General features: G+C 39.0%; 2 protein-coding genes across 2 annotated transcripts; both read right to left on the bottom strand.

Annotated features, from left to right (window-relative positions):
- Positions 1 to 2,432: 2,432 nt before the first annotated feature.
- On the bottom strand, positions 2,433 to 3,017 carry LOC143892107 (pectinesterase inhibitor 6-like). Its single transcript, XM_077396573.1, has one exon. It carries the CDS (start codon positions 3,015 to 3,017, stop codon positions 2,433 to 2,435), a length of 585 nt encoding a protein of 194 aa, XP_077252688.1.
- A 3,527-nt stretch (positions 3,018 to 6,544) lies between these two features.
- LOC143892673 (high affinity nitrate transporter 2.5-like) lies at positions 6,545 to 10,515 on the bottom strand. Its single transcript, XM_077397451.1, has 4 exons — positions 8,691 to 10,515; positions 8,393 to 8,614; positions 6,999 to 7,308; positions 6,545 to 6,762 (listed from the first exon to the last, which is right to left on the bottom strand). The coding sequence occupies exons 1-3, from the start codon at positions 9,593 to 9,595 to the stop codon at positions 7,017 to 7,019; spliced, it is 1,419 nt and encodes a 472-aa protein (XP_077253566.1). The 5' UTR covers positions 9,596 to 10,515; the 3' UTR covers positions 6,545 to 6,762; positions 6,999 to 7,016.
- Positions 10,516 to 13,679: the final 3,164 nt, after the last annotated feature.

Genomic DNA, 13,679 nt, shown 5'->3' with positions numbered 1-13,679 from the left:
TTGAGGGAGAAACCCTTTTCTACCTATGATTGGCGGGGGAAAGGTTACATGTAGACAGGTATTTGTGCACTAACAGGTTAAACATGTTGGAAGTGGAAACCCTTTATTTGGTGAGTGGTTTCTCTGGAATTAAATTGGTAGGTACCTTACCGGTATACCGAGAGCTCCATCTGATGGAATGATTTAGGCAAGGCCCTTTAAACCTGTCCAATACCAGGCTGGGTTCCACCTAGTCCCATACCTAGGTGCCGCCTAGTCAACATTTCACCATGGTTCCGCATCCGCGGTCCTTGGCATCCCACCTTGTGACAGCTTTCACTCTAGCCTTTTTTCCATGTAGAATTTGGACATGTCGTCCTTTCTGCAGCGGCCCACTTTGTGTTAACTTCACTCTGGCGTCGTTCACTCTGACTTTTTACTGGGTAAGCCTTTCTGGGTAGTCCTCTCCACAAGTCGCCCCTTCTGTGACTCGAACATGGGACAGGTGGTTGCTCTGATAGCAAAACTCCAGAGCTGATGGAACACGTTATGCAAGGTCCCTACTAGTCCCATACCTAGAAGGCTGGGTCCCACCTAGGCCCGTACCTAGGCAGGCCTCCCCACTCAGGACCGTAACATAAATGGGTGGAAACACATTCTTATTTGTGTCTGGACATAGGGTGTAAAACCCACAGAAAGATGGGGACTTGAATTCCCACGGCATTGAAGGGGTGTGAACTTCATTATAGTAAATGGGAATAATTATACGATGACATAGATGGAATCTCTCCAAAGTGTGTTAAAGCTTAAAAGCCCACCAGGCAGTGCATGTCCTGGAGGGATTTCCCTCATGCCGGCTGCTAAAAGGCAAAAGGATCTTGAGCTCTAGATTAGGATGGGAGTTCAATCTTCAATGCATGCCTTTTTCATTAAATTGATTAACTATTCATCATATCATGTTTAATTCTGAAGTTGAAGCATAAAAAATTCATCAACTTTTCAACAAATTTCTGTTGCTCGGGACTTTTTGAAACTATGGGCATGTTTGGCAGCCATGGAAAAAAAAAATCATGGAATATTTGTTTACCCAAGGTAAGAGAAGGATATAGAAGGCTATAGTGGGCTACAGGGAGAGAGATTTGAGAGGGCCGTGAGGAGAGCATGCATTGGGGCTGGTAAACAAACAAAAAAAAATACTTTTTACAATAGGTTTTTTGCTTTCCCTGTATTTTTTATAGCAATCGCACAATATTGAAGAGGAGGTTCTATTTTGATTGCATAAACAGAGTTATTGCATGTGCTTGAGAGGAGAATTTTTATATATAAAGGCTCTCTTTCTTTCGATGTAATGTGGGCGTAAAATAAATTTTGGGAAATGTTATCAGCACTACTGTATTTTTGATGAGGGTACTCCTCACTACTGTATTTAAAGTGCGGTATGGCCCACACCATAGGATGATCCAAACCGTCCATTAGATGGGCCACAGCCTAAATAAGTTAAACCTCAAAAATCATTCCCATAGGCTGATACTAACCTTCCGATCTGAATGCTAGAGGGTTGATCCTAACCCTCTATAGATCGGAGGGTTAGGATCAAACTATTGAAATAATTTTTTGGGCACAACGGTTTGGATCATCTTATGGTGCGTGCCATACAATACTTTTAATAAAAGTGAGGAGTGCCCTCATCAAAATACAGTAGTGCTGATAACATTTCCCTAAATTTTATGCTGGCATAAAACATAAAATTTATTTTATGCCCATTATGGGTCGAATAAAGGTTTTTATGCTGGCAGTATAGAAACCTTTGCAAATCCATAGGTTATGGTGAAAATTTTGGAGCAGGGCCTATTTACTGTGAAGGCCTATGAATGAACGGTTTCGATCATCCAAATAGATGGGCTCCACTATATTATTTTTTTCTGGGTGTGTATTTTCAAGGACATACATATGCATCATATAAAATCCCAAAGGAATCTCAAGCCAAAACAAAAGACATCGAAGTTAGAAGATTAGTGTATAATGTCAAACCCCAAACTCCAAAATACCAAAAGGGAATGACAAAGATTGATATTAGAGCACAAAAAAAGAATGGCCTAACATGACCCAATTCCTTCTTTCAACTATGAAGAAAATGCTAATCATCCTCTCATCCAGCCGTCAAAAAGACACATAGCCAGTGCTCCTCCACACAAGATAATAAACCAGTAAAATGGACTAAGACAAACCCAAGTAGCCTCACTTATTTACTTTGAGGTAGTTTGATAGGAATACAATCAAAAGTTCAACACAATGATAGAAAACAAACCTCTAAAAGATTACCCATTTCTATTAGGGGTTTAGAACCAGAATCAGAATTCCTCTATCAAATACCCAATTACCATTAACAAATTAACAAAGAGACCTTATTTTTAAAATCAACAATCTCTCTCTCTCTCTCTCTCTCTCTGCTCTTATATTTTCAATTTGCTTGCCAAATCCAAATTATTACTGGCAAGCTTGGTTATGACAGAATTGATCTTTGTGAGAGGAGAACCAACCCCTGGAGTCTCCATGAAACCATCTTCGCACGTCGAAACATCGGAGATAACGGCAGATAGATTGATATTCAGGTCGGCGCTGGCCCTGTTGTCCATGTTCTTGATAGATACCATGAGGTTCCCTAGAGCATCAGTATAGACTTCCCTACACACGTTGAGATTTGCCGCGGACATAGTGTTTTGGGCATGTGACTGGGTGAGCTTAGTGGCTAGAGCTCTTGCTTGCACAACCTTTTGGATTGTGGCGTGGATTGATGACTTGCAAATAGCTTCGGGTCCGATGGGTCCATGGACCCGGCCCCCAGCCCACTTCATGGGATGGGCCACTGCCATGCAGAGGCCCAGGTGACGTGCGTGCCTACATATTTTGTAGATGTGTACACTTGGGCTGCTATGATGCATGTAGGGCCTTCTGTGGGCAGCTGCTCCGGAGATGGAGCCTAGGAGGGCAAGGGAGGCCACAAGAAGGACCAATGTGAAAGAAAGTCGCGAAGCCATCTGTAATTTTGATTCTGATGGCTTTGTTCTTCTTTCTTTCCTTCTCTTCTTTCCTTCCTTTAAGACCTCTCCGGCTATTCCAACATTAATTATGTTGTATTAGGAGAGGGTTTTAGATTAGGGGCTTGGAGTACTTTTTAAACAAATTTTGAAAATAATTGTTACCACTAAAAAATTAGGGGTTCGGTTTCCTCGTGAGGCTTACCTTCATTGTAGCAGCTTTCTGTATTTTGTTTTTCTGTTTTAAGCCTCTAAAGCTCCTACAAATCATCTCTCCCCCTCTCTCTCTCTCTGGAACATGTGACTGGGCCCACCATCTAATGATCTATGATTTTGACCATTCCTCTAGTGGGCTCTTGCTAGCCTCGAATTGTGGATGGTTGGATGATCTTAGTTGTTAGAGTTGGATTTGAATTTTTTAGCACTGTCCATATGAAAATCCTGCCAATTGGATGATGAGGATGTTTAGATGAGTAGAATTTTTTGGCTAATCAATCCCCACCGTTGGAACCCGCCTGTATCGTATCTGAGCCGTTGGGGATTAATTTTTCTATTTCTTGAAGGGACAAAAATATCAACAAAGAAAATCATGCCATTTCTTTTGCTGTAGATGAGGGGCGTGTTTGTCTTGGATTTGAGAACTGATTTTGAGCCAAAATTGATTATTGAACTCAAATTGTGTTTACTTTAGTTTTGAGTCCAGTAATCAGATTTGGACTCAAAATCCAAAATGAACAGGCCTTATTTTTTAGTCTAATAGTCAATTTTACACTCAAAATCAATTCTCAAAACCCAAAACAAAATGCCTTAATTGTGAGTTTAATAATCAACTTTGGACTTGAAATCAATTATCAAAATCCAAAATGAACAGGGCCTAAAAATCAAAAGAATCGCTTCTCTCCCACCCTACAAAGAAAAGAAGAAGAAGCAAAAAGTAAACTTCATTTTCTGCGTCCTAGTTTTGCTTATTTGCCTTTTAATAGCCCTTCCTTTCTTTAGTTTTAATTTCTTTTATTTTCTGCTTCTGGGGTTTTCAATCAAAAATTCCTCTATTCTGTTTCTGAGTTTCTCTTTCCAGAGCTCTTTTCTTCATTTTCTGCTTCTGGGCTTTACTTTCAAGTGCTCTTCTTTGGAGCTCCTTCTATTTGCATATGAAAGATTAGTAAGCGTTGTTATGGATTTCTCTCCCTAAGCAGGGCAACTCTGAGATGGGTTTTCTTAGAATCTGCTTAGAGGTAAGTTTCCACTTTTCTTTTTTGCTTTTTGGGTCATTCTCTTTTCATTGGTTGAGTCTGCCTATAATTCGCCTGATTTACAATATGATGAAATCACCTTAGTGAAAAATACACAAAATTGCTTGATGAGTCAGGAATTTTTGGACTATTTTTGTAAGGGAATTGATATTCACAAACACAAAATATATGTGGTTTGGAAACAATGCCTACATTCACAGGGTGAGAACTAATCTTTCAATACATGATTAACCCAAAACTCACAAACATTAACCCTTTGCCTTCTCTCTCAACCAAGATATTACACTTTGTTACGTCGAGAGACAAACCAAACGTAGTGAAGTAGAAAAACAAGCATGCGCCAAGAAATATGAATACGAGATTTAACATGGTTCTGCCAAGATGCCTACGTCCATGAGTGAGATATGATCTTCCACTATAAGAAAGGAATAAAACAGGATTACCCTTTCCCTTCTCAACAAGACTGTAGACTCTCAATTTCTCACCGCGAGAGAAAACCAAGAAGAAAACTAATCTCTTTTCTCTCATCACCAACACTCAGTCGTCTGTTTTTTCGCTCTCCACCTAATGTATAATAATTAATAATACCTTACATGGACTTAGGTCGAACCCAAATCCTCTCTCCTAATCCAATTAGTATATTTTCTCTCTCTCCACCCAATGTAGAATAATACCTTACATGGGCCTATGTCACAACCTAATCCTGTCTATCTTAGTTCAACTAGGATACAACAAGAGCAAACCCACATCCTAATTTTCTTTATTTCCTATGGCTCCGTTCAGTTGCTAAATTGACGTGAGAAAAGAAAGGAATGGAAAGGAAAGTGATGTGGCAAATAGAAAAGAATTGGGGGAAAAAAAGGAAAGGAAAGCCTGCTAATTGGGTGTTCTGTTGCCTGGAAAGTTGCCTAGAAAGTTGCTCGAAAGAAGAATATGGGTGTTCTGTTGCTGGGAATGTTGGATGGAAAGTTGCCGGAGATTCATGGAAACAATATTCTGTTGTTTTTTTGTGACGGAAAATTAATGGAAAGCTTACCACATACAATGTAAAGACCATATAGGGCTATTATACCTCAAAGAAGCTATCAAGAGGAGTGTATAAACATCTAGAGTAAATAAGTAAGGGTCCCATACATGAAAAGGACAGAAGAACGGCTAGGCCAACCTCTAGAGGTACCAATGACCTCCAAGCACTGTCGTCAACCGTGTCATGTTGCGAGTGAGCTACCTCCTTCATCCCAGTGTTATGAGAGATGAATGTTGGAAGATGCTCTTCCGCTTCCTTCCTAGAGGTTGGTTGGTGGCTGTCTCTTCTGTGGTTTTTAATTTCCCCAAAATTTCTGCGAAATGACTGAAATGTTTTTCGTTTCTATCCCCACCGAAACTAAATCTCAATGAATTCCTTTCAAGTCATTACTTCCGACCGAAATTGCTGAAATTCGACCTAAATTCTCAAAATTCAACCAAAATGGTTGGAACTACAAAATATGGAAATATGTTACGATTTGCATTTCATTTCATTAATGTAGAGAATAATATTTGGTAGGCAGTCTTGAAATTATTTATGAAGTTGATGAGTGTTTGAACTTTGAAGTAGCAGTCTTGAGTCATGTTATTGATGTTCATAATTGGTGGGTCTTTTAGGATTCTCTTGGGAAGTTTCAGCAGCTATGTCGTGAGCCACACAGTGTGCTCCATGACCGTAGTAAAAAAACTAACAGTTCATAATTAATTTTCATGCTTTCAAGTTTAGAAGCTATGGATAGCTTAGTGCATTGAGTTGTTGATGCGTAATTATATTAGGTGCATTGTCGGATAATGCATGGTAATGGGTTGTATTAGTTAGGCATAGATCTGAGAGTTAACTGCATTGAATTTAGCTATCGCGTTTGCGTAAACACTAGTTTGGTTCTATAAAAGAATAGAGTTACCTTGCTCTCCAATTTACAAGTTGAAGCGCCATCATCGTGTTGCTTCATTCATACTATGAAACTGATTCTTTGTGAAAATGTACTAGCATCTGTTTATGTTTACATATGGATGTCCTAGTAAATTTGAAACCCATGTTTCGAAATCTCATCTTGTTTGAGTGTGTAGATGGGTATGTACATACATGCTTTCACTGTTTCAACAAGTGCCTATACGTTGCTGGAAACATATGTAGTACTAAACAAAGCAAGAAAATAAAAGGCTACCAAAGATGAACCATAAAGTTCAATAGATTCGCTGTAAACCCACACTAATTAATAACCAAGTACCAAATAACAAGAGAAATATAAAATTTAAATATAATTACTTGTTCAAACTCTTACAATCTCCATATTTCGTTTGATATAGACACCCCATGCTTGAACAAGATCTGTCCCCAATTGACCCATCAATCCAATCTGTGAATCAAGACCCTACAATAAAGCCATCATGGAAACTGATAGAAATGGGTGGCAGAGTGTGACACAAAACCCAAGAGTTAGCACAACTGTGATATGATCTCCCTGCATTATTAATTGACGATAAATATGATGAGAGGTAAATATAGTAAAAATAGCAATAAATTGCACAATCAAACCCTTGTTGGTGTTCCTAAAAATGAAATTAATTGCAGGTTACATTATGGGTATCAACCTGACTCTAATCCCCATAACTTAAAATTGCATTTAGACAGCAGCATTGATACATGTATAGGTGCCACATCCAAGAGAGTTATGAGGTGATTATCTGAGTCTTTTACCTCATTTACTTATAGGAATTATCGCAGACTTTCTTGACGGGAACATTTCTCCTTGTCCTCAGAATCACTTTCAAGCAAGTGGTAATCTTCTTCTATGGCATTAGCTTCAATGGATGGTCCACAGAACATTCCACCCCACTTTGGGAAGTATATCAAACTAATTGGAAGAGTGCAGAGAAGGATCATGATGCCCATGAGAGTGATGCCTGTTTCCGTTGAGTATTTGGAGCCTGAAAAGAGCAATAGTTGAGTTACAACTGCACCCACTGTTCCACCACTTCCTGTCATTCCAGAAATTACCCCTAGGGACCTGCAACATGTTTTAACCAGCGTCAGGGTCAAAAAAGAAATAGAATGAGATACAGAAAGAGAGTGAAAATAAAGAAAAAGACCAGTTTAAAGCATGGCTAGAGGGACAAAATTTTAAACTCATTCTTGTGTTTCTATTTGTTTTTTTTTTTTTTTTTTACTATGTTATTTTTTAACCAATACCGTATTAAACTCGATTTTTTGCCATCCTGTTTCGTTGTCAAATCACGTTTTGCTAACTATTGTAGGGATGATCATTGGATTTTGGGGTTTAAAAACTGACACTAAAAGAGTTGCAGCCTAGATTAGTGTATAGGGCCCAAAGGTGACTTTGGATATGTAGTGAGTCCTCCTCAAAGTCAAGGTAATGCTGGGTTCATTTATAACTCTAAATAATGATTAAATTTTTTTTAAACACTGATGATGAGAGCTCTACCAATAAAAAATTACTTTTGAAAAACTGGCATTAATTACCCAGAAAATTCAAGGTATAAAAACTGGAAGCCTAACTCAGCCTTGTTTAGGCCAGACCATCAGAGTATGAGTTAACTTGAGACTTGATTGAACTGTTTTGACATATGTTGCAGTCCAATTTTCGAAGCCTACAAGTACTCAGTTGATTTTTTAAAGTATTCAATAAAGTTTTCAGGTTTAAGAAAACAAAGCTACCTTTTAACATGTCCAGTCTTAATTGAGTTTGAATCTACGATTTGTTGTGTACTTCATCTAGTTCTTAAATAGTAACCAGAATAAAACATTGGCAACTGATTTGGTTACCATATAACTTTGCGGTAATTGGGGTCAAGCCTTGTGCCCGATGTGGTTAGGATGTTATAGTTCCTACGTTAGGTTGCTCATTCAATCCGGATTAGCCGTACCAATTCAACTAATTGGGAATTGGAAAACTTAAAAGTTTCTTCTGAGAGGAAATTGAATCTCAGTAATGACTCCAAGAAACTGAAATCAATGTTGATTTGATCTTGTATTGACTCTATTTTCAGGTACAATTTTCAGTCTCTAACAAGAAGTCTAAAGCAGAGAACCCTGTGAATCCGATTAGAAAAGGGAAAAAAAAAAGTTCTCACCTTCTCGAAACGAAAGGAACCACCCCAAATGTCATCCCAGAAGCAGCTTGAACGAACAACGAGAAAGCAAACATCACGACAACGGATCCACCGAGCGAATTCATCTGTCCGAGCAGTACACAGAGAAGCCCCGCAATGGTCTGGACTGTCCACAAGCTCCACAACCTTCCCCTCATCCCAAACCTCCTCTCCATCATATCTGAAATCACTCCCCCAGATGGCCTGCAAACAAAATTCCTTTGCTTAGAAAAGAAGTTTGTATCAAATACTCATGTAGAAGATATTAAACAACATTTACCTAGAAACCAAATTTGCCAAGCCAAAGCTCGCTGCTATAAGTCCCGCAATTTGAATTCTCAGATCAAATCGATCGTAAAAGTACTCAGCAATTATGTTATCCATTGTCAATTCGACACCAAAACAATACCCATAAGTCAAGCCCAAAATCCACCCTCTGTAATTCTTGAGCCCATGGCATAGAACTTTGAAGAAACCATCTTTGGGCTTATTTCCAGACTTTTGGGGCCTCTTGAAATTCCCATCTGGGTAGTCTTGGCCAAAGGCCGAGACTGCAAGTGCAGTTAAAGTTTGAAGAGTTGCAGGTATGACAAACGCAACACGCCAGGCAGTAAATGAAGTAACACCAAGTTTACAAATGAGAGAGTATATGAGAGGCATTAGCAGCTGTGTCGCGCCACTACCAACGTTAGCCCACCCTGCGGCAACACCATTGGCGAGGCCAACAACACGGCCAGAGAACATAGAGCTCATCCAATATTGGTTGGCGACAAAATTTGCAAGGGAAAGGCCAATGAGGAAACGAAAGAGAATGAAACCAGTGGCAGAGGAGATAGTTGAGATGCCAAGCACAATGGGAGCAGTTACAAGAGACATCACAGTGGAGGCGAAGCGGGGCCCAACAAGGTCACAGGCAGTGCCTATTGCTAGTCGGGCGAATATCGCGCCAGAGACTGATGCAATTCCAGCATTAGAGATGTCAGTATCAGTGAGGTTGAGGTCGTCACGGATAATGGAGATTAGGGGAGGTGTGGCAAAGGTGGAGAAGAAGCATGTGAAGAGAGAGGTCCAAGCAAGGTGGAATGCGCGCATGTGAGGGGGAGACGCCGAAAACAATCGGAATTCAAGTGCCTTGTGATCAGAGTCCACTGGTAGAGAGAACATCTTTGTGTTTTCTTCCATCATGAAGTAGATTAGTAGCCTTATGGACTTGGTAGATTAGTAGCCTAATGGACTTGAAATCTTAAGAGAATTAAGGTCTGGTATCTGGTTGATTATACTGAAACTCTGTTTCTTTCTCAAATGTAGAGTCTATTTTGACAGCCCACGAAGCTGAAAGAAGGATTTTGCTGATTTGCAATCTAACATGAGCATCTGTTTCAGTGTACTTAATTCTATCTTGCCTACCCAACAAAGAAACGTACTGCATGAAAATCTTCCAAGAGATTGAAGTTCCTCTTTGGAAGGCCTTCTTTTGGCTGAAAGAGTGTTATATTGTGCAACCTAAGTGTCTTGACAGAGGGAAGTTTTTGTTTTGATATTGAGCTCTGCAATCTAATGGGCTGGGGTGTGGTTGAAGTAGATATTGATGAGTAAGAACTCTATTTCAGTGTCCTTAATTCTATCTTGCCTACCCAGCAAAGAAACTGCATGAAAAACTTCCTAGAGACAAATTCCTCATTTGGGAGGGCCTTCTTTTGGCTGAAAGACTTTTATATTGTGCAACCTAAGTCTATTGACAGACAGAGAGAAGTTCCTGTTGGGTTATTGAGCTCTGCAATCTAATGGAGTGGGATGTGGTTGAAGAAGATATTGATGAGTAAGAACTCTGTTTTTTTTTTTTTTTTCTGGCTAAAAGAATACTATAGCATATAGTCTGGGACTCTCAAAGAGTGTCTTATAGACAGAGATGGTTCTGATGTTGCGTGTGCTTTAAAAGATACTTGGAAGTTGGAAATATTTATGAGAAACAGCTGAAAACTTTTTTGGCTGAAAGACTTACCTGAGAGTATGAGAATCTCTTTTAACATAAAGAAATGGAAGTTCTTATTTCATCACCAAAACTGTTTGGAAGAGCATCATGCCTTGCTATGGATACCTTTTTTTCTTACTGTGATACGTGGCCTTCAATGCATGAGTCGTTACCCAAAGGAATCCACACTCCCTTCTTTTTTGGCAGGTTGTTCATGAAATGAGCTGGATTTGTTATTGTGGTTGGTGAAAAGTCAGAAATACTCTTCAAGTACTTGCTAAAGTCACTCATGACATGTTTTCCCAAATACCAAGGGTATGTTTTCTTCTTCATTTTTTTATTTTATTTTTTTGCTAGGGGTGTATTTTTAGTTTAATCCATGTTATATGTTGGGAGCAGATGAGTATAATTAGTGGGGCCATCTAAGTTTTGTTCTTGGTAGGTAGAAAGATTCCATTTTTCATTCCTAATTTTAGCTTTGCCATGCAAAACAAAATAGAGTTGATATGCATTTATGATTTAAATACTATCTACTCGTCGGCACTTCGGTGTGCATGTTTTTTTTATTTTTTGAAAAAGAAAGAAAGAAAGAAAAAATACAGTGACACCCCACCTTGTATAAAGATCAAATCCATTCATTTGTTGGGCTCCAACATAAATAGGTCGAGATTATCATCTACATAGGATGATACTAACCCTCCAATCTGTAGAGCTTTCTATAATGTACTGTCCCACAACAGATCGGAGGGTTAGGATCATCCTATGAAGATGATATTGCGGGGCACAACCTATTTACGTTGGAGCCCAACAAGTGAATGGTTTGGATCTATGAAGAAGATGTGCCCATTGTATTTTATTTTGGAAAATGTGGGCACCTATGTGCAGACACTATTAAAATTCATAAATTTGTTGAACCGCAAGTAATTTCTTATTGTGATATTTTTCTCTTACCATGAATGCAAAATATGTCATTGTATGAAAATTTTCATGTAAACGAATTTAGGACCTGATTGGATGCACATTATATATATATATATATATATATATGAGGAAAAGGATTGTACGCTCGACCGTACCTAAAGTTAGGTACGGTAGAGTTACAAATCACATGGGTCCCCCATTTTTGGTGGGCATCTAAACCATTCATTTGCAAGGCCCCATCATAGATAGGGTGCATACCAAAAATCAGCACCATTGAATCATCCTAACCCCTCCAAAACTGGAGGCCAAAATGGGCAGATTTGTGTACAAACACTGTCTGTCCATTTTGGCCCCCACAAATGGATGGGTTAGGATGATCCTATGGAGTTGATTTTTGGTATACACCCTATCTATGATGGGGCCTTGCAAATGAATAGTTTAGATGCTCATCAAAAATGTGGGACCCATGTGATTTGGCACTCTACCGTACCTAACTTTAGGTACGGTCGAGCGTACAATCTTATTCCTCTATATATATATATATATATATATATATATATATATATATATATATATGAGGAAAAGGAGTGTGCAGTCGATCGCATATAAAGTTATATGCGGTCGAGGGCCCAAACACATGGGTCCCACATTTTTTGTGGTGATCAAAACCATTCATTTGTAAGGCCCCATAATAGATAGGGTGTGTACAAAAAATCAGCTCCATTGGATCATCCTAACCCCTCCAAAAGTGGAGGGTAAAAATGGGCAGATTTGTGGCAAATGATGTCTGTCCATTTTGCCCTCCACTTTTGGATGGGTTAGGATGATCCTATGGAGCTGATTTTTTGTACACACCCTATCTATATAAGGGCCTTACAAATAAATGCTTTGGATCATCCTAACAAAGTGGGCCCACATAGTTTTGGGCCCTCGACCGCACCTAAGCTCGGTGCGGTCGAGCTCACAATCTTATTCCTCTATATATATATTGTTTGAAAACTTATTGCGATCACAAACGAATTTATGGTCCATGTTTGCAACTAGGAAAATATTTCACAATAAATTTTAATTTTTTCTTGCAATATATAGTAAGGTTTTTTTTGTTTTCTGCAATGAAAAAAATATCAGAATGGAAAAGTATTTTACCAGTATCCAATCATGCTCCTACTATATATTTTACTTGCAAAAAGACAATATCTCACATTTCTACCCTATTTTGTCTGCCACAATATAAGAAGGAAAATGTAGCCTTTTTTTGGGAAAATACAAACAAGAGGGGTGGAAGGGAGAGGTGTGGACGTATACGCTTCTTTATTGTTGAAAAGGAGGTGGAAATATCACCTCCCATGCTAGAAACTCATACTGTTCAAAATAAACTCCTTTTGAACAATAAAGAAGCGTATACGTTAGCTCTCCCTTCCATATTTGTCCAAGGCGTATGCTGTAATAATAATTACAGTGTCTTTCTCTCATTTATTCTATTTATGAAAAAGCTTATGCTGTCCTTCATGAGGCTTAGATAATTGAATAGTTCCAAGGTTGATCATATGAAAGATGGCGTCTTTTCTTCTCTCTTTTCTCATCTTTATTTTTGGCATCTTTAGGAAATCTAAGGTAGGGCCCACCGAGCCAATATCCCAATAGATCGAGGTGGGCCCCACCACTTCTGATGTTCTTCTGTTTCTGTCAAAACCAAGTGTTTGAGCTGCGAAGCTTCGAGGAAGGTGAGATTTATCTCCTCAAACCACGAATTGGGTCCTTCCGAAAAAATATCACAACACAATGTGGGCCCCATCAAGAATTTTTTTTTTAGATATCTCAATTTATACATTTGAAATTCAGGCATAGTCGGTGGGTGGGTTATTCGTCTAATTACCATTATACACGTGGCTATACATCTAGATGATCCGGACCGTCCATAGCTATCGGAAAATAAAGAAATGGTTGATATATTCAAGATATTTTCACTTAGACACCTAATGGGCCCCACCTTAGATTCGATTGGACAATCTTAACTGTCTGATCAATGAATTTGATGTCACTGATGCTTTTTCTTCATATTATCTTTAGGCTCTCGGTCAGATTTTAACGTTAATGCAATTTTGTGATTGTAGGAAATCTAAGGTAGGGCCCACCAAGCCAATATCCCAATAGATCGAGGTGGGGCCCACTTCTGCTAGTCCTCTCTAAAACCACCATATTCCTCTCTCAAACCAAGTGTTTGAACTGCGAAGCTTCGAGGAAGGTGAGACTAATCCCACATTGTGTTGTGATATTTTTTCGGAAGGACCCAGTTCGTGGTTTGAGGAGATTAATCTCACCTTCCTCGAAGCTTCGCAGCTCAAACACTTGGTTTTGACAGAAACAGAAGAACAT

This window comes from Tasmannia lanceolata, unplaced genomic scaffold (assembly GCF_043159265.1).
Source record: "Tasmannia lanceolata isolate RefF3 unplaced genomic scaffold, GAP_Taslan_0.1 ptg000015l, whole genome shotgun sequence".
Lineage (NCBI taxonomy): Eukaryota > Viridiplantae > Streptophyta > Magnoliopsida > Canellales > Winteraceae > Tasmannia > Tasmannia lanceolata.
This window is presented reverse-complemented; position numbering and strand designations above follow the sequence as displayed.